This window comes from Betta splendens, chromosome 11 (genome assembly GCF_900634795.4).
Source record: "Betta splendens chromosome 11, fBetSpl5.4, whole genome shotgun sequence".
Classification (NCBI taxonomy): Eukaryota; Metazoa; Chordata; class Actinopteri; order Anabantiformes; family Osphronemidae; genus Betta; species Betta splendens.
In genome coordinates, this window is record NC_040891.2 from 7,967,313 (window position 1) to 7,986,783 (window position 19,471).

General features: G+C 44.2%; 3 protein-coding genes across 8 annotated transcripts in view; 1 reads left to right on the forward strand and 2 right to left on the reverse strand.

Moving 5' to 3' along the window:
* Positions 1 to 2,438, reverse strand: part of ppp1r9a (protein phosphatase 1, regulatory subunit 9A) — a 28,707-nt gene extending 26,269 nt beyond the window's left edge. Inside the window, exon 1 of one of the 2 annotated variants that reach the window (XM_029167088.3) lies at positions 2,168 to 2,438. The gene's annotated coding sequence lies outside the window, so the exon portion shown is untranslated. Of the gene's footprint in view, positions 1 to 1,053; positions 1,382 to 2,167 lie in introns of those variants that run through there. The other variant, XM_055513039.1, reaches the window with a different exon arrangement.
* Positions 347 to 9,246, forward strand: sgce (sarcoglycan, epsilon). Of its 5 annotated transcripts, XM_055513080.1 has the most exons (13): positions 347 to 759; positions 1,761 to 1,862; positions 4,637 to 4,759; positions 4,838 to 4,995; positions 5,278 to 5,350; positions 5,771 to 5,969; positions 6,352 to 6,514; positions 6,596 to 6,810; positions 7,190 to 7,216; positions 7,626 to 7,814; positions 8,177 to 8,220; positions 8,711 to 8,748; positions 8,855 to 9,246. In XM_055513080.1, exons 1-13 carry the CDS (start codon positions 714 to 716, stop codon positions 8,903 to 8,905), a joined length of 1,428 nt encoding a protein of 475 aa, XP_055369055.1. In that variant the 5' UTR covers positions 347 to 713; the 3' UTR covers positions 8,906 to 9,246. The 5 variants fall into 5 exon arrangements, with proteins under 5 accessions (XP_055369055.1, XP_029023071.2, XP_029023072.1 ...); XM_029167238.3 differs by lacking the exons at positions 8,711 to 8,748; positions 8,855 to 9,246 and adding an exon at positions 8,568 to 8,704 and having other exon boundaries at positions 396 to 759; XM_029167239.3 differs by lacking the exon at positions 1,761 to 1,862 and having other exon boundaries at positions 428 to 759.
* Positions 9,247 to 9,260: 14 nt separating this feature from the next.
* casd1 (CAS1 domain containing 1) lies at positions 9,261 to 18,215 on the reverse strand. Its single transcript, XM_029167124.3, has 18 exons — positions 17,832 to 18,215; positions 16,785 to 16,881; positions 16,502 to 16,622; positions 16,215 to 16,253; positions 16,061 to 16,123; positions 15,914 to 15,955; positions 15,693 to 15,816; positions 15,291 to 15,505; positions 14,787 to 15,206; positions 14,526 to 14,615; positions 14,322 to 14,441; positions 14,087 to 14,243; positions 13,932 to 14,005; positions 13,614 to 13,715; positions 13,349 to 13,489; positions 12,829 to 12,906; positions 12,346 to 12,438; positions 9,261 to 11,722 (listed from the first exon to the last, which is right to left on the reverse strand). Exons 1-18 carry the CDS (start codon positions 18,088 to 18,090, stop codon positions 11,453 to 11,455), a joined length of 2,505 nt encoding a protein of 834 aa, XP_029022957.1. The 5' UTR covers positions 18,091 to 18,215; the 3' UTR covers positions 9,261 to 11,452.
* Positions 18,216 to 19,471: the final 1,256 nt, after the last annotated feature.

Sequence of the window (19,471 nt, forward strand, 5' to 3'; positions counted from 1 at the left end):
TGTCAGCCAGAATTAGTTCCCTTTACCGCAGGATCAAAGTGTTCTCTGAAAGTGAGGGGGCACGAGGAGCGAATTAAGGGTCCAGCAGCTTTTTAGCGGTCCAGACTAGCCACGGGGCCAACACATGGCCATCTGTCTGCCGCAACCGCCTCTGCAGGGAGCGTGGGCAGATTGGAGCAGGCTTTTCTAACATGACGGTGCTTCTTACAGATGGGCGCAGGAGGCGGAACCCCACCGAGGTGTTGGGTGTGCGTCTGTTTATCCAGGCGTGTGTGTGTGACAGTGGGCGTGCGTTGAATTTACTGATCCAAATCAGGGACTCGAGTTTAAATAACATGACAAGAAAACTGGCTGGGAAGTGGAAAATGAAAAAAAAAAACGTGAAATACGTAATGCAAAGTATGCTAATGCAAATGTAAGCAGACCCTTAGTCTTTTAAATGCATTCGGGCAAAAGTCAGTCGCTGTTAAGTCGAATCTCATCAAACTGGAACATTCGCAGAGGGCAGTCGCTGCGATTGAGCGTCGTGCTTTCGCTCTTGCACGAGACAACCATCTTCCCACATCCAGATGTTGGTCCAATGAGAAGTCGCCCTGACTCCTGCGAAGGAAGGAGGCGGAGGAAGGAATGCTGCAGGATGCTCCCCATCATGGCTGTCAAACCCGGCGGAGATTAGGCGAGGCGTCCGTTTTCGCGTAAGATTCGCCCCGAGGATGCGTACCATGTCCGCCGCGGGCGCGGCGGTGTGGCTCGGCACCGGTACGTATCGGTCACGCTCCGAGAGCAGCCGCGCGCCTTTCGCGCGATTAGCCTCACGGATGTGCTAGGCGGCTAGCTAGCTACTGTAGCTAGCTACTGTAGCTAGCTTAGCCCGTAGCCACTGCTTCACGTTTTCCAGGAGGAGGCATGGAAAATTGGGGAACAATAGACGGCCAACATGTCGTTAGACGAGCCGAGTGCTGCTCGAACATATTGTTTTACAGTCACGTCACCTCTGTGACAAGTAACGCGACACTACACGGAGTGTTGCTAGTTGCATTTAAGCTTAATTACCTCAGAGAGTGGAGCCCGTTTCCCGTGGCGCAGGCCTGTGGTTGTACTGTATGTAGAGCAGGTGTGGCGTGAATACACAATTAGCCTCCATTAAAGTAGACACTAGATGTAGTAGGAAACACAACATGCCACGTAAAAGCATCTTCCAGCTGCCACTTTATTAGCTCCTTCATGGAGTAACCTGTTATTATATCTCAGTACAGCACAGAACAATATACTGGTTATTTTATTTGTGGACATTTATACCAACGTTGATACCTTTGATTATCATTATAATCTGATACTAATGTTTATTTTTATACATGTATTCAAATATTATTGTAACCTATAAATAATCAAACAAATAGATCCACACTGCGCTGTACAGTATGTAAAACAGTAACTACCTTCTGTATTACAGGTCTTATTTTGTTGGATCAGCACTCTATCTATCTAACAGAAAGACAGTTCATAAACAGAACACACTATATTTTTGTAAACATAAAATTTACATTAATTTATATCTAATTGCAGTTTTACTCCTGGTTGTGACATCATGTAAGTTTCCTCCAGATGATGTTAAGACATTAAGGCTGGGCTGTTATTCTGTATACAGTAATTCAAGCAACATGTACAGTACCTAATAAACTGGCACCTTGGAGTTTTGTCCAGAATGCCCTTGAAAGTCACGTTTATTCCATTCATGCTTTCATCCATTGATCCATTAGTTTACATTGTGCACGCCTATGACGCCAGCGTTTTGCATGAGAGCAATGTCAACGCGAAGCACACCGTACGCATGCAGCCGAGAACATCCTTGTACGGAGATGGTGAGTGGGTGTGTGCACTGGTGCAGTTCATGTGTTGACCCGCTGTCCCCTCCCCCTTGTCATAACACAGTGATACGCTCAACTGATTCCCCATTAATACTGGCGTTATTGTTTTCAGCCGTCGGCCCACTTTTTTTGTTTAAACAGAAGCTTAATTTAAGTTTGGACTAAGCTTTGTCCTTGGTAGAATTAGGAGGTTCCCTAAAACATTAACAGCTATAAGACAAAGGTCTCCTTCCTCTGTTTAACATGAGGAAATTACTTTATGCCGCTGCTTTTCCTAAAGGAATAATTTCTTAACTTACCTTTGCAGAGAGAGTTTAACCAATCCGACTGCTTCGTGTCCACTCTTGTCCTTGCAGCCTTCTAATTGTTGTGTGACCAGCTACTTTCACTTCCGGGTCTATCTTTAGAATGAAACTCAAACTGTTCACAAGCAAAAAAAAATACATAAAACTAACCCTGGTCCAAACAGTAGCAATCCTTGTTGTTTGTGGTTCCCTGCTAAACACCAAAGGAGCACATGCATTCCTCCTGACCCAGACTGCAAGCGCATAGGAAGCTGATTCAACAGAAGTAAAGGATGTCCCTCCCAGTTGTCTCTGCCTCAGCTACCTTGAGGCCTCAGTTAGCTGAAGCCATTAGTGGGACAAGGGTGGTTTATTCTCTCTACACTGCCATCACTCCTGAGACTCCATGCAGTCCAAGGTCAGCCCAGAAAAGCATAAAATCTGGTTAGTCATTTCCTTCACCCCCAAGGCTTATTAGTGATGCTGTGTGGTACATCTGTTTTAAAGGCAGCGTGTGAATTAGTACACGCGACCTAGAGAGAATATAAATGCTGCTGTGTAAAGGAGTTTAATAATCAAGATAGTGTAGGGTTAGTGTGCAGCAGTGAGTTTAGTATTAACCTGTAATTGGTAATGTATTATACACAGTAGGTGCACTGCTTCATCATCAGGAGAAGGCCTGGCACAAAGTCAGCCTGCCACGAATAAGCAGATCTGATGCTATTAGCACAGCCTCAGCGTAGCTTAGCCAGTGATCTTTACTTACACTAGATGCTCTCTAAGCGGAGGAGGCTACGGCTGACATCAGGTTTCCAGGAGCGTGCATTAGCCCGAAGTGGTGGATGTGGATTCAGAGCTTTAAATATTCCAAGACGAAGGCTTCAGAAATCCCTCAGGTCATTTGCATTTTCACAGACCATTATGTGAGACCGGGCCATCTGGGCTTTCTTTCATGTCACGCGTGTCTCATCTGTGGACACGTCACAGATGTTCACGCCACATACAGTTGAACAGAAGAGCCGGTTCCCGACCTTGAGTGTGTGACCGGCGCCCTTTGAGCGGCGAAGCACCGGCGGGGCCCGGTGGGTCGGCTCATAGAATCCGAGCGTGTGCATTCAGAGTGGGATTTGCGGATCGACTGAAATAATCACAGAAGGCGCCGCTGGTGTGTTGAAACTGAATGAGGTTTTATTCTTGGTCTCCGCACAACCTAGATCTTAACGTCATGGGTGCAGTAGTAGCAGCAGAAGAGTTATCAGGCGGATTAGTCGTGCTCAGGTGGTTCCCTCTGTCTCTGCATACAACCTCAGGTTTCTATAGGTATCACCACATTTGTGGCTGTTAAAGGCTATTGATTGCATTTAGCTGTCACAAAGCCCTCAGGGACATGGGACACATGGTCAGTTTGGACTCTCTGTCTGTGGCCACAGATGTTGTCATGTTTAAACTACAGATGGGACCATATAACCGCTCATCAGTGCACTTAGGTTGCCGTTAGGTCATTTGGACATACATGGACTTCATTACTAACCATCTTATATGGTGTGACCTTATCTTTGTGCACCCTGCTAATAGATTAGTTCTCTTCAGGAGAGACTGGGAGATTCTGTTGAGTCAGAGGGAGAAGAGGAAACTGACATCAGTGATGTGGAAGGTGTTGGTTTGATGATAGTGAGAAGATGAAAGCAGAAGATAGAAAATGAGGATAATAAGCACTATTTTGCCAATGGGACGGCGCAAACATATACACGCAGGGCTTTCACAGGCTGCCTTCGAGCTGCTTAATGTGTCTAGAGTTGTGTGTCTGCAGGCAGGAATAGTTCAGACCCCCCTCCCACCTTTTCTTGTAGACTCTGTCTCCCATGGTGATTAAAAATTGAGTGCATACCCACTGAGGGAGAGAGCGGGAGGGAGAAAAAAAAAGTCAGAGGGAAGATTTGGTGCAAAAAAGCTGAAAGCTTGAAGAAAAAAGTCATTGTGAAAGGGCAAAAAGAGGGAGAGGGTCCGCTCGATCTCTTCCAGCCTCGCATTGTGTAAACTACAGTATTCTTAAGGGGCTGCCATTTTCTGAATCATGCCCTTTACAAATAAAGACTAAATGTTTGGGTTTGAAGTGAAGTGGGACTAAATAGAGAGCCTAATGGAGACAGAGTGGGCAGAGGGCATTACAGGCGACTCTGCAGTCTCATTATTGCTGCTTTTATTCACAGTACCCCAGCTCCTTGCCTGAAATGTATGGACTCATATTTACAAGATCATAGAAGATAATAATTAGCGCTTCTGCGTTAACGCTTGGCTGTTGCTGCCGCTGCTGTCGCCCTCGTAAGAATGGGAGGGAGGGGAGTCAAATCAGCCGTATATCTGCATTATTGGTTTTCACCTTTAATAACACCTTCCGTTCTGCTTAATTAGCACTGGTGGCGGGTCTAATTGTGACTATTACGCCCACAAACACTCTGCGTATGTGTGAAATCTACGTTACAGTGGTCACCATCTTGTCGAGATCACACGGAGACCGCAACGTCTACCCGTCAGCTGGAGTGTTGTTCGTCCACGTTCTGGAAAGAGAGTACTTCAAGGGAGAGTTTCCCCCCTACCCCAAAACAGGTACAGCGGCAAAACATGCCGCGTTTTTATAGTCAGATGACTCAATCCTGGTCTAAATATACATAACTTTACCTGCAGGCGATGCCAGCAATGACCCGATCACATTCAACACCAACCTCATGGGCTACCCTGACAGGCCCGGCTGGCTGCGCTACATCCAGAGGACCCCGCACAGTGACGGCGTGCTCTACGGGTCCCCCACTGCCGAGCACGTTGGCAGGCCCACTGTCATAGAGGTGGGCGGCTGGAGCACTGTCAAGCATTGTAGTTTGTATCACTGTGAAACTCAGATTTGCATGTAGCGTGGCACAGTGTTACACTCCTCAGACTTGGATTCAATTAAGCGTTTGTTCGCCTTCTTTGTCTCCAATAAGCCACCGCAGGAATTCTTTTCCCAAACAGCTAAAGGTTCCCAGCAGCACATATACTGTACGTGTATCAAGCTCAGCCTTGTCCTGAGGCTGCAACCTATAAGCAGCACTGATCTGGGCTTAAACCTTCACCCCTGTGTGTTGCAGATTACCGCCTATAACAGACGCACTTTTGAGACAGCGCGGCACAACCTGATCATAAACATCATGGCCACAGAAGGTAAGAGACACCAGTAGGGAGGCTTTGAAGGAGCAAAGATGATAGACCTCTCAGTAATTCCTCTGGGAGAAAACCTGCTAAATTGTTAGTGTGCCTGCCACAGTACATGCAGCACACTATGGAATGAGTCAGGTGACTGCTCGGCAGATGTTTGCTCCGCTAACATGCCATCGGTCACATCATGCTGTGATGTCATCCGCCATCTGCCCCCACTGGGAGTCAGGTCATAGCCGAGCAGAGCAGACACAACAGCGTCTGCTGGACAGAAAATCAGCGTCAGCTGTGCAGCAGTAATAAAGGAGCAATGATGTCTGAGACTCAGTCAGCGGAACAGCGCTGCCCCATCACTCATCTCTCAGCCTTACAGTATCTACCCGTCTGTCTCTTCATCTTTCCCTCTGCCTCCCCCTCTATATCCAGAGTTCCCTCTGCCCTACCAGGCCGAGTTCTACATCAAGAACATGAACGTGGAGGAGATGCTGGCCAGTGAGGTGCTGGGGGACTTCCTGGGAGCGGTCAAGAACGTGTGGCAGCCGGAGCGCCTCAACGCCATCAACATCACCTCAGCGTTGGACCGCGGTGGACGTGTGCCTCTGCCCATCAATAATCTCAAAGAGGGGTAATAACCGAAGGGAGAGACGATTCTTCATTAGATGGCTTCCGTTTCCATGTACCATGTTGGACGTTTAGCTTCTTTCTACTATTGGCCAGTTTTCCTTGTCCAATCAAACAAATAGCGATTCTTGCAGGCGCCTTACAGCTTGCTGACATTTCATTTAATTGTGTCCTTGGGGAGTGTTGCTTTAAATTAGAGGAGTACACGTGGCTGCCAGACTCTGTCAGCTGGTTTCGTTCAGAGGAGAGGAACGGTCTGCATTAAGTGTCATTACTTGTTCATCACAGATTCCTGCTGACACGTAAAGTAGGAAGGTGAAAGCATGGAGGAGGAGCCCGGGCGTTCTCAGCATAATGTAACGTCGCCTTCTCCTCTCCTCCACCAGAGTCTACGTGATGGTGGGCGCCGATGTCCCGTTCTCATCGTGCCTGCGGGAGGTGGAAACCCCACACAACCAGCTGAGGTGCAGTCAGGAGATGGAGCCTGCCATCAGCTGCGACAAGAAGTTCAGAGCTCAGTTTCACATCGATTGGTGCAAGATTTCTCTGGTGAGAAGACGCCCGGATTGAAAATATATGTTATTTTAACAACAGTTAACAAATGCTGTTGACTCATTCCCCATCATGTAGGTTGACATCAATAAGGTGGTTCCTGTATACATTACCCGTCCCGACCCAGGCACAGGGATCCTGCCTGAATTTGGAGAATACAACCCACCCTCCGAATTTCTGAAGAGCCGTGACTACTTCTTCGACTTCCTTGTCACGCTGGCCGTGCCCTCCGCTGTTGCCCTTGTCCTCTTCTTCATCCTCGGCTACACTATGTGCTGCAGACGGGAAGGGGTGTAAGTGTGCTTGGTCTTATATCTGTGGGAAAATGAGAAACGCAGCGGGAGGTACAGTATACGGAAGTACTGGAATGAGACACAGGTAGAACAGTGCAGGAGAGTCAGCAAGCAGCTTGTCATTGTCATCCAGTCCATGTATATTAAGTTTTCCATACACAGGTTTGTGTTAATGTTGCCATGCCTGTCCTGACACGCTGAAGCCATGACACCCACGGTCATTCTCCATCATTTACAGGCTGGGAGAGACGTGCCCCCTTGTCCACTCAGTGTTCCACACCACAGCCACATTGTCTTTACCCAACAGCCCATTCTCATGTGGATGTCTCGTTACCTATTAATATTAGTCTTTAATTCATCCATTTTGTTTTGTTTCTAGGGAAAAAAGAAACATGCAAACACCAGAGTAAGTGTCTCACCTCTCCTGTGTTTTCTTTTCTCTGGGTCTGTTTCCGCCCCCTCCCCTTCTCTCCCCTCCCCTTCCTTTTTTCAGTTTCGCCATTTATGTTGTCACCGGCAGCTTTCACATCAACGTCCATCCGCTCATCTTTGTGTTGACATTCATTCATTCATCCAATGGGCTGCTCCAAAACCTAGCGACAAGATGCAGGAACATGTTGCCATTAACAGTGTTAAATAACTTACAGCATATCTGAATCAGGAGGGTTAAAACAAACTGACAGTGATAGGCGAGGGTGCATGCTTGTGCATATTCAACTATTATGTGGCAGCGTCGCACACAGGGCGAGACAAATTAACATCTTCAGGTGAACACGGCGGCATCGTGGTAATTTCCCTGCCTCTCCACTGTTCAGCATTCAGCTGGTTCACCACAGCTCCATCCAGAAGTCCACTAAGGAGCTGCGCGGCATGTCCAAGAACCGGGAAATCTCCTGGCCCCTCTCCACTCTGCCCGTCTTCAACCCGGTCAGCGGCGAGGTGGTGCCGCCCATCCACCCCGACAGCTACGAGACCACCAGCATGCCGCTCATGCAGACGCAGACGTGAGTCCAGGCTTAGCGTAGGGAACCGCTCACATGACACGCACACGTTGTGAAATGCTCGTAAGCAGGTATGTTGATGTATGGCTTATAGGCGTCATCCTAGGGAAATATGAGTCAGAACAACAGCATTATTGTTTAAACCTTTCAGTCTAGCTGGGCCATGTTTAGAGCCAAAGCTGAGCAAGCATGTCAGGCCTTCAGAAAACACGACTACAGCTTAAGGCGTTTAATCTGTCCCATGATTTTTACTAACGGGCTTGAACCTGAATTATCTTCCAATATAAGTACAACAGCCCTTCATGTGATACTATAAGCTCTTCTGTGTGTACAACTGTTTACCATAACATCTATTTATATTTCAGGAACCTGCAGAACCAGATTACCATACCACAGCAGCGGCCATCAGGTCAGTGTTATGGCCAGTCTAACGGCTGCTTTAGATGGTCTGCATGCAGATGTGGCTGCTAATGGCTTCACTAAAACACATAATGATTGTGGTAGATGCAGTAACGGATGCATATATTCTTTACTGCTGTGCTTTGTAAAGCATGAGACTCTGCATTTTGAAACACTTTGCCTTCACGTTCTAAAAATGTAAACAATATATGTACAACATCCTACTACTTGGCATTTACTGGTACTCTTATGGCACTAAAATATATTAAAATTGTTCCTGGTGTTTTGCTTACAGTCATTATGTAAATGCAAGCATTCGATCATCTATATTCATTCACATTCAAATCCTCTTGTTAGTGCCCTACAAGTAATTGGCCAGGAGAACATTACTTGTCCGGTGGTGCATCCTCTTGCTGACGTGTGAGCGCCCTCCTGTGTGCATGGTGATTAGCTGCATGCCGCACTAACCCGCTGCTCTCTCTGTTCACTGCTCACAAAAGGAGAGAATTATGTCATGTCAACTTTTCGAAGGCTGGAGGTAGGTACTGCAGTCTGTGCAGTCAACATAGAGGCTGATGCACTTGTTAAGTTTATTTTTTAGCTCTTCTCTCAACAAAAACTTGAACATGTGTCTGTTCTTTTAGGTAAATGGTATTCCTGAGGAGAGAAAGGTGGCCGAAGCGCTAAACTTGTGACCGGAGACAACAGTTGGAGACGACTTTGTTTCGATAGCTGTGCGTTTTCTCTAACGCTTGTGCCAATCTGCATGCATCAGAGGTGTCTTTACAGAGTTTTATCGTCCAGACTGGTGCACTTACACCGTGTGAAGAACATAAGAGCTTAGCTAATGATAAAGATATTAGCGTATTTTGGAATAGATGTCTAAATATTCAAACGTGATGCGTGTTTTTATACTTGCTTCGCACAATGGACCTCTTAGAGGAAAAGGGAGTTTTACATGGTAACATTGTCATGTGTATGAACTGTGTCACATGATAACAATAAAGTCTTTTGAAATACTTTTTGACAATTCAAAGAGGAAGCCAAAAGTGAACTTTTTATGAACGTATTATTAACAATGTACAACAGAAGAAAGGCATTTATAAATAATATGGATACATTTCACATTTGTAAGACATCACAAAATTGACATATTTATGTAACATGTCTCATATTTCAAAGAGGCCCTGCACAGGGGTATAAATAGTTGTTGCTTTTGACCTATGAGATATATTAAGGCCTGAAACAATTGTCAAATTTACTGTTTATCTGTAATAGAACAGAAAACCAAGAGTAAACTTCACACATCAATGGAAACTGCACCATGGAATTTCCATACTCTATACAATGAGGTGATGACTGGTTATAGAAATTACAAATTACTTGGCTCTTACTTAGTTTGAGACCACAATTCAAACTGTACATAACTGAATAAATGACAGGAGAAAGTTCCTACCTGTAGACAAAATTGTGCCACTGTAAAGGAAAAAACAATTCACCTCATGGACCCTTTGCTTGGCTTTTAAAGAAGCTACATAAAACCTATAGGAACATTTTACACTGCAAGAACCCCAAATATATAAGCAGTACAAACTCAGATCTGATCATAGAATCATTTTTGATTAGTCACCTGACCAAAACATTTGCTGTACCCAATTAAAATGTGCTAAAGTACAGGAAACATATGCACAAGGACCATTTTAAACAATGTTTTTCACTGGGAAGATAAAAAGAAAAATGCAAGCCTCAAAGGAAAAGTGCTATTCTCTCTTTGTTGTGTGTGAGGATAAACAGGCGGCAACATTGTCCATTTGTCCAGTGACAAAATATAAAATAGTTTATGCAACAGTAATATGTCTCCTCAGCTCAGTCAGTGCATTAGCAAGTGGCGGTTTTAAAGTTTGCTGTGGCCCTGATGCAAAGTGCCTAAAGACGGAAGATTGTGATCACAGGCTACATCACAGATGTGATCAAGTACATCTGAAGGTGTACTGCATGTTTAAGCCACTGAGAAAAGGCATTCAGTTTAAGAAATCACATATTCACTCACTCGTTAGTCAAAAGGAGACACGTACAATTAGCTGTGCTGCAAAATAGCATTTTCGACTATATAGTAGCCATGAGGGATGTTTTAAACAGCAATGAAGTTGGAGGTCTTTCACTCATACTAATATAAGCAGACAATGAAGTGAACTGTATCAGGACAGCAGTCTGTAAAGGCTCAACCTCTGCAATGTCTGTGAGGCGGCTAGTGGGTGTTGGGTGGGTACAAAAATAATCAATGTAATACTTCACAAACCGCAGTCGTAGGCGCAAAGTACAAAATTAAACAAAGCAATAAAGTATAAAATATAAACTTAATTTAAATCATTAAATACTGTACATATGACATAGAATTTCAGAGCTACAGCAGGTGACCACAATATATTTTAGCACAAGGCAAACATTTCTAAAATCACAAAAACATAACATCAGAAAAAATGTGTCATGGGATAGTCCAACGTCTTAACAATTGCACTCCAAATTAGTACTGTTTGATCACTTGAACCACTTGTTGGTCCATATTTTGCATATTTAGATATCCAACATTATTTGTAAAATCACCAAAATGATTGTACCGTACTACAAAGTAATGGTAATTGCAGCACAACAGGTCGATATCTGAATATGTGGGCTATGGAGCCACCTGAGTAAAAGGACCTTCAACTGCTACTGCCACGAGTGTGCGCCCAGGTTTCCCTTCCACCAAAGAACTGAATGTGACAGAATGATCCTCCTATTAGTAGGTTTGCCTAAGTAGAAGCAAAGCTGCAAAAATGCACACAGCGACCATATAGTGTTGAAATGAGATGATGACCCCCTTCTGTTTATCTTCTAGCTTCGAATAAAATTCAGACCTCCTTCACTCTTCTGGTAAATAAATCAAAAAAACTTATCCTTTCTTTTTTTGTTTTTTAACATTTAAACTCTGAAATTAGAATTTGACTATTTTCGTTTGGCGTTTGTCCTCGTCTTCAGTGTGTGACTGTCACAGCAATTGCCATGTACAGGCTCTGCAGAAACACGGCCAGAGGTGACACTAACTCCTTTAGTCCCATGGGTTCAGTGCTGGCCCTCAACAGAACTGTGCGTGGCATCATGGTGCCACCAGAGCATCACTGCTGCTGACATGGTCTGTACCTTAATTCAACCTCCAGAGGGGTTTGGCAGGACTGCTGTGCCCCCTAATCAAGGATTGGGAATCAGGCACCACGTGTGGGTCGACTGTCCTTAGTGAGCAACCAAACAAGCAAACCGAGAAGCCCGACAGCGCCGAGTCTCTTCAACAGGGCCACGCTGTCTTTTGGGATGACCACCTGTGCCAGGTCATTGGTTATGAGGGAAATCTCATGGGCCACACACACAAAGATGAAGGTGCTGACCATTATATTGAGCGAAGGGTTGCCTGGAATTAGGACCAAAATTCCTTTGGTGTCCGCTGCCAGCCAGATGTGGTACTGACATATGAACAGCTGGGGGAGACAAAGCACTTTCAGTAACAGATAACTTCATCTTCATTTCTTAACTATCACATGCAGAAGTGGAAATGCATATTAGTGTTTAAATGTTTAAAATCTAGTGTTTGTTGCAGGTAGGTGCTGGTCAACAGAAGTATTAATTGATCAGAAAGCAACTACTGCTGCATACACATTTAGAAATGGTCATGACATCACTTTCCACAAAATTTGGAGTTTGAAGTTAGACAGTGAGAAATATCTTTTCAGAATGGGTAGAGCTACATGTCAGAGCCTACAGGCCTCTGTCTATGCTGAACAGTTAGACGAGGACTGAACAATGGTGCTTTGTTTGGAAGGGCTGACAGAAAAAGACTGTTCTTTCTCTAAAGAACATAAAGGCACGAATAAGGTTCACTGAACTGCATTTGAGCAATCCACATGACTTTTGGAACAGTGTCTTATTGACACTTGAGACCAAAGAGGACATGTTTTGGCTTTAATGCCAGTAGAAACACCTCGTATTTTCTGTCACCCAGCGTTTGGTAAATGTACCCTCCATTTGATGCTTCCTATGTTCCTATAGGAAGAACTAATGATACCTAATCACACCACTGTACAGTAATTCAGGTCCGATTTACCTCCAAGGAGATCTTTCCGAACCATGCGAAAAATGAGCTATATATAGACCGGGCATATCCAGGAATGTTTCTGATAAGGATAAAGGCCAAAATCTGTGGACAAGAAGACATTTTATCAGAATCAAAGCTTGAAGATAAATGAGGCACATAATAGGATTAGAAGTTGTGGGCCTTGGCCATGAATACGATAGTAAGTGTCATAGTGGTTTGATGAGGTGGAGGAGGTTTACCTACAGTATGTGGTTAGTGAGAATATGATTCAGATAATTTATCCTTTCAAATGTCAATTGCCTTTATATTACTCGCATATTATCCTATCGTGACACTGTTTTAATGATTTCACACATAATCCACATTAATTACAACAATTAATCATTCTTGATATAACAAGAAGCTCAATAGTTAGATAAGTGTCAGAGAACTTTTGATCTCCACATGGTCTGCTGGTGTGAAAACACGAGGACATATAAATAAATGTCCTACCTGGAACACAGAGATGTAAGGATGCATCTCATTGCACTCTGTTTTGGTTTTGCAGCTGCTGGCCCATATAGAGTAGGTCTAGCATGAGAAAAGGAAGAAGTTGGGTAACAACTTGTAAGATCAACGCCCAGGTACGATGTTGACACTGCGGTTTACTGTATTTAGAAGATTTGTCTCCTGAGCACCACCTCACTAATCACCATCTGCTTTGGAGTAGTGATACGTGTAAAGCACCTGGCAGGAGTTGCCATATGCGCTCATGTTACATCCTGCATACCTTCTTGAAAACAAACAAAACACTAAGAGGTTTGCAGCTGTCAAGAGCCGCTCCTGGGTGTGGTGCTACACAAGGACCTGCCACTTACTACAGTACGTAGCTCTCTCTCTCTCCTGACGTTTATTCATTCATTTATTAATTAGATACTGCTAAAAGACAAAGGGGGGATTGCTGCATATAACGATAATGAATTCTCTATCTCAACACAACATGTCAGAGACACTTGAGTGCAAACAGCCTTACAATGAAGAAGACGACAGAGAGGAAGAGGAGTAGGCTGGAAATCTTGGCAGAGAAGAGAGCTTCCCCTTTGCCCTCAGACAACACCTGGCGTTTCTGAAGCACCAGATAGATGAAGGCAAATACCATGCCGTGTATTACAGCCTGCAAAAGGAACATCACCATAAGTTGGGCCCTGCTGCTTAATAAAAAGCATCTGATGAATATTTTGATGCAAAAGACGACTACTAAACATGAGCATTTGTAGAGCAGAACACATTTGACTTACAAATCGGTCGAGCTTCCATCTGAACCACCACTCATGAATGCTCCCGTTCAGCTCAAACAGCTTGGAAATGGGCCACACAGAGAAGATGCTCTCAAAAAAACCCTACGGTGAAAACACCAAAACATATGTATTATATAAGCAGGGTTTCAAACAAAAAACAAACCATGAGCTTAAGGGAAAGGTCTTTGACAGTGGACCTCTAATTAGGACAGGCTGTTTTCAGTAACGATCACGTTAAAAATTTGAGTTGTATTTGCTTTGAATTCGCTCAGACACGAGGTACGGAAAAAAGAATCTACAGTATTTTGATTAACTTACTTGTGAGAAGGCAAAAAAGCAGATGAAAAGCAGGAGGCCAAGTAACTTTGCCAGGATGAGGAGATGCCACATACCTGTTCAAAAGAACAAGACATATTTTGACATATTTTACAATCTTTGAAAGTTATGATTTAAGGTCCAGGACTGACACCTACTGTTGGCCTTCTTCTGAATGATCTGAGGCAACATGGCCATTGTAGCGTAGATGATGACAAACCAGAAAGTGACCAAAGGGACAAAGTAATAAAACTGGTAGGGTCTATCCATTACCACACACAGTACCAAGACCAAGAAGTTCAGACGAAACAGCACCTGAAATGAAAAACACTATGATCACACTGAGTATTCTTTACAATGGACGTCTAAAAGAATACCTGAGTGAAAACTCACTTGGCAAACTCGATAGAGTCCAAAGTCTCCTTTGAGCCAGAAAAAGGAAAAGTGTCCATAGCCGGTTTGAAAAAGGTACGCTGCCACCAACACTCGCACGTGCATGTACACTGGAATAAACTGAAAGACAGGATGTTCATTAACACCTCCAAATCAATTATCACTGCTTCAAAACGTGTCTTTGAAGACATGTTTAACACTCACAGCACTGGCACCAGATACGTGATAGATTAGAATAACTAGTTGCATCCAGCCTTTCCACTCATCTGTTTGCTCTCGGTTCAGTAATTTGGTCTGTGCAGAAGAGAAATAAACCAATCAGTTGACAAATCTTAATGAGTGCATTATTGGACACAGAAAGCTCATATTAGAGATTTTAACTCAGAAACTGTTACTTATAGTTTTATATACTAAGTATGATCCTGTCACTTTTTTATTGTCACTAAATGGCACTTGTTTTCTTACCTCCTTGCTGTTCTCATTGTAAAACACTCCCAGGACAAATATATAGATTAGAGGGATGAAGAATGTAGAGTGTGTGTAGAACTTCTGCTCCTTCATAAACACATCTGCTCTGTCACAAAGGTAAAAATAGCCCATGATGATGCCCATCCTGCAGAGAGCCTGAAAGGGTGCCTTTGGACCCAGGGGAACAGCTGCAGTTACTGGCTTCTTCTCCTCCAGACTCTCCACATCGGGGGGTACAGGTCGACGGTGGCGGTTGTTGCCAAGGAGGTGGAGGACCAGCAAGACCAGGGCTGAGCCCAGGAAGAAACACGCTGACAGTTTCTGGAGTAGGTTGGGGGGTGGTACTGTTTGGCAGCAGGAGCCATCAATGGGCCTTAGGACCTTGTTGCATACAGAATTCAACAGTACCATGGCTCCCTGGGAAAAAAATGAATAGAGAGCATAAAAATGCATGTAAACGTCAACTTACTGTAAGCGTGAGAGAGCTGAAGTCCTGCCTACCACATTCTTAGTGTTATCGGGCAGGTGCAAGCCGTCGTCAGACTGAGTAATGGTTTCCAGGGCAGCCTGACGGGAAGCAGCCACCAGCTTGACAGGGGACCTGCCATTGTGTTTGATGCTGTTAAACACGCCTGCCGCTGCTTCATTGTACAGCTCCAGCTGCTGGTTGGTAATCATCTTCCTGTTCTCACTCAACACTTCCTCATTCACTGGTTCTGTAGGGACGAGGGGTGGAGGTTGTTGTGTACAGTGTTAACGAGGTTTAAGTTGAGGAGGTGCATCTATAAACTGTTGATGTTGACATAATTTTATAAGCTTACTACTGTATGTTCTACACAGCCTACAAACATAGCCAAGACTAAAGGTTCTTTTATAAGGGTGGCATCTGGAAATCCACTTTACCTTGCAACACCCAGTAAACTTCTCCATACTCAGCCAGCCTTTGTAGATGCACAGCAATGGCTGTTAGGTTGACTGTGTACTGCTGCAGAGTCTCGCTGTTGCCACTGTGCAACTTGATAGACCACTGTTAAATAGATAAGCAAATATAATTTAGATTTATGCAACTGACATCATGTAATTGCCTAACCTGAAATATGCAAATAGTTATTAATACAACTTACTGTGGCAGCTCCGAGAACGACAACATCTGGTTTTGAAGATTCCTGCAGAACATGGAAGAAATTGCAATAGATAAATTCATGTCTAAACCACTGTGACAATGACAAGTTTCCAAAATCCTCTCAGCTTCAGATCTGATGTGCACTCACGTGTGTCCATGATATCAAACGCTCCTTCATGGAATTATTTGCCTCTGGATACCACAGAAAGTCCTACAAACAAAAAGGAAGCGGTTGTTTTTAGTCTTTATGAGAGTATTTTATAAAACTAAGAACTGAAGATGAAAACACAGAAACAGCTCACCACATTAACAGCATCTTCCCGGAAGGAAATGTCCTCGTGCTTTAGACAGTAAAAATGGACAAACACAGAGTCCGTAGGTAGATTAATTAATATGGTTATGAACAATGCATGTCTGAGTCAAGCTAAGAATAATAATTGAATCATGAAAAGAAAGGCGTTTGCAGGCATTTAATAAAAGGGTTTTCTACATAATGAGACAACAAGCCTGGTTTTACAAACAATGACTGACTGACTAGGTCCTATTGAATCTGTTGAATCATTTCCTGACTGTTGTTTGTTATAATTACCTTGTTTCCATCTTCTTTTCGCTGAGGCTCAATTATTTTAATGAAGGAATAAAAAAGCTGCCTGATTCGTGAATCCCCAATAAAGGCCACTCGCTTTGCAGCAAGGCAGGTTTTGGCTTCACTGGAAGATAAAATTGCAGATAGGGAACTTGAGAACCATGCAAGAACCAAGACAGCAGTCACGTTTCTGCTGAGATATTATTTCGATATACACACTGTTCACATACAAATGTGGATCTTTGTGATAGGCTGTAAGTATACTACAGTTATGATAGTGACTCACGTGGTTTTGTATTTGTGCATCATACAGCCATGCGGCTGCCATACATTCTCCCCCAGGTACCGTCCTCTAGACAGCAGCCATTCACATGAGTCCCCTCCTAAAATCAACACACACAGAACCTTCCAGTAACTCCAAACAAAAAAATGCTCTATAAAATGCTATACAACACATGGCTCTGCCAAGGGCCACGGCACAAAATGAAGCCATCAGCAAATTAGCTCAACCATAAATCTTCCCTGCTATTCTATTGTGTGGAATATGAATAGAGCCATCTGCGACTGAATCAGTCCATAGAAACAAGAGAACGTGAAGGGTCGGAAGGCTGGCGCACGACGTGGGCATTTAGAGGCAAAGTTCGCCAAAGCAGCTGCTCTCAGTGTTCACTCTGTGGAAACAGAGGCGGTCGAGTGCGTTGCGAGCATTTCTTTATAGTCAAATTCGGGTCAGTGTCATGGGACACGTAAAATTAGCCAGGTTCCAGCCCCTTACACCAGGAAATCGGGCGTCTCCAACCTCAACCTACAGTATTAAAGTAACGTCCCAAGCGTCAAAATAAAAGCATGACGTTGGAGTAACATACAGCTCACGACTTAAAGAGTTTGGTCGTTATGTAATATAATATAATGAGCTTCATAACAACGAGCTAAACAAGGGACGCGACTGAGTAGCTAGCGCTGACGATTGCTTAAATATTAATAAAACACGTCAGTCAGGAAGAACATCCACACGGCGTCCAGAGCAACAGCGCGTGCTGACAGGAGCATGTAAACACAGCTAAACGCGGCGGTAGCCTCGTGCCGATAGCGGACGGGACGGAGTCGAACTAGCGCACACCAACGACTCTCCCGCTGCTTAATTGACTCTGTGCGACCGGCAGCTTGCTTCACTCAAGTCGTACTATGTGCAGCCGCAGCCTAGAGCAGCAGCACGGGACGTCGACGAGGAGAAAAGCGGCTACTAATAGGCACCGCCAGCTAGCTTGCTGCCGTTAGCAATAGCCCGTGTCAAGTGTTCCCCAGCTGCGGCAGTAGTTGAATAAACGCTTACCTTCATAATATCGCGAGGCCGTGTGGATAACAAGCAGGAAGCTAACGAGGGTCAGCGAAATTAATTTAGCATTTTTAATGGTGAAATGTTGGTTTATTTCGCGTTTGCCCAGGCTGTAGGCCAGGACCGCCATCTTTGCTCCTCCATGACAACAAGCAGCTGTGTAGCTCGGCGGCGGCGGCGGTGACGCTTCTCCCGGTGCGCCACCTGCCTGCTGCGCTCCCCCCGACGCCGCCCCCGCCTCGGCCTCGGTCTCCATCGCAACCGGTCAGCGCGCGTGCAGTCGCCCAAGTTCGCGAACGTCTCGCTCTCAGGTTAGGTCCCAGGTTGGACAGGTGTCGTCCCAAAAAGTGACTGTCTGCCAGGGATCCATTTCCGCACACGGGAGCACGCGCCGCCTCGCATGAATTACTTTTTGGCAACGTGGAAACAGCTTCTTACTGGTTGTACTGGTCTCAGACAGGTACAGACAGCGATCAAGTGAGCTGGATGCTCATTAAACCTGTTAATATAACCAAGAAGAGTTTGATAAAAGGTAAAATGAGTCAGAAATAAGCTTTTTATCCAACGATATTGGCTGTAATCACTTTTTGGCAGCGTGACCACAGAATCTTACTGGTTTAACTAGTCTTAAACAGGTGTAGACAGTGATAAGATGTACTGGATGCTCTATAATCTATTATTATAACCCAGCAGAGCTCCATGAACTTTAAATAAGGGAGAAAGAAGCTTTCAGTAAACAGATATTGGCCTTAATCACTTTGTGGCAACATAAAACCAGTATGCTGCTGGTTCTACTGGTGTTGGGCAGGAACACACAAAGATCAGATGGACTGGATATGTATAACATCTGTAAATATAAAAAAGCAGAGCTCAGTGTATTTGAAATACTGGCACCGCAGCAACTTTTTAGGATGACGAGTCACAGAACAAAGTTCACTGACAAAACAAAACTACCCCAAACTATGAATGCAGCTCAACACGACCGGGAGCATATTTGTATTTGTCTTCTGGCCCCAACATACAGGGTTCAAGTGTGAAAGTGTCCAGCTTTAATTTTTTGACTTTTGTTTAGTTTTTGTCTAAACTTTGTCTTTTTCTAGCTTCTAGGTACGTTAGTCGCCACTAATGCATCAACATGACAGTGTTTATTTCAATGTGCTCTAGATCTTCTATAACTACGTCCCATAAATCCTAAAATGAAACGCAAAATGAAGTTGTATAACTCTTAACTGTTATTCTGACTCCTCTGCTTTCTTTATGTCCAAATAAAATCACAAAATCGTGTAATGCTCAGGTTTCACCCACAAATTCACAGATTCAAACTGTTTTGTATTTTGTAATATATTCCGATTGCTATTCAGCAAATTATGGATGCCATTTCACCACGTCAGCGCTGTTCAACTTTCACTAAGATTCGAGGCCAACAGGTTCTTCAACATTCAGCTCTTGTGAAATTTCAAGTCGTGTTCAGGTACATTCAGAAATGTTTCAGCAGCTTTTAGAAATCCTTGTGGGTCTGGTCACTGGCATATATAGATTTATAAGCATATACATATACTCTACTGTTGTATTATATACTGCATAAAACACTGCAAATGTCTAAAGAAACTCAGGGTCTTTGGGGATTGATTTGAGAA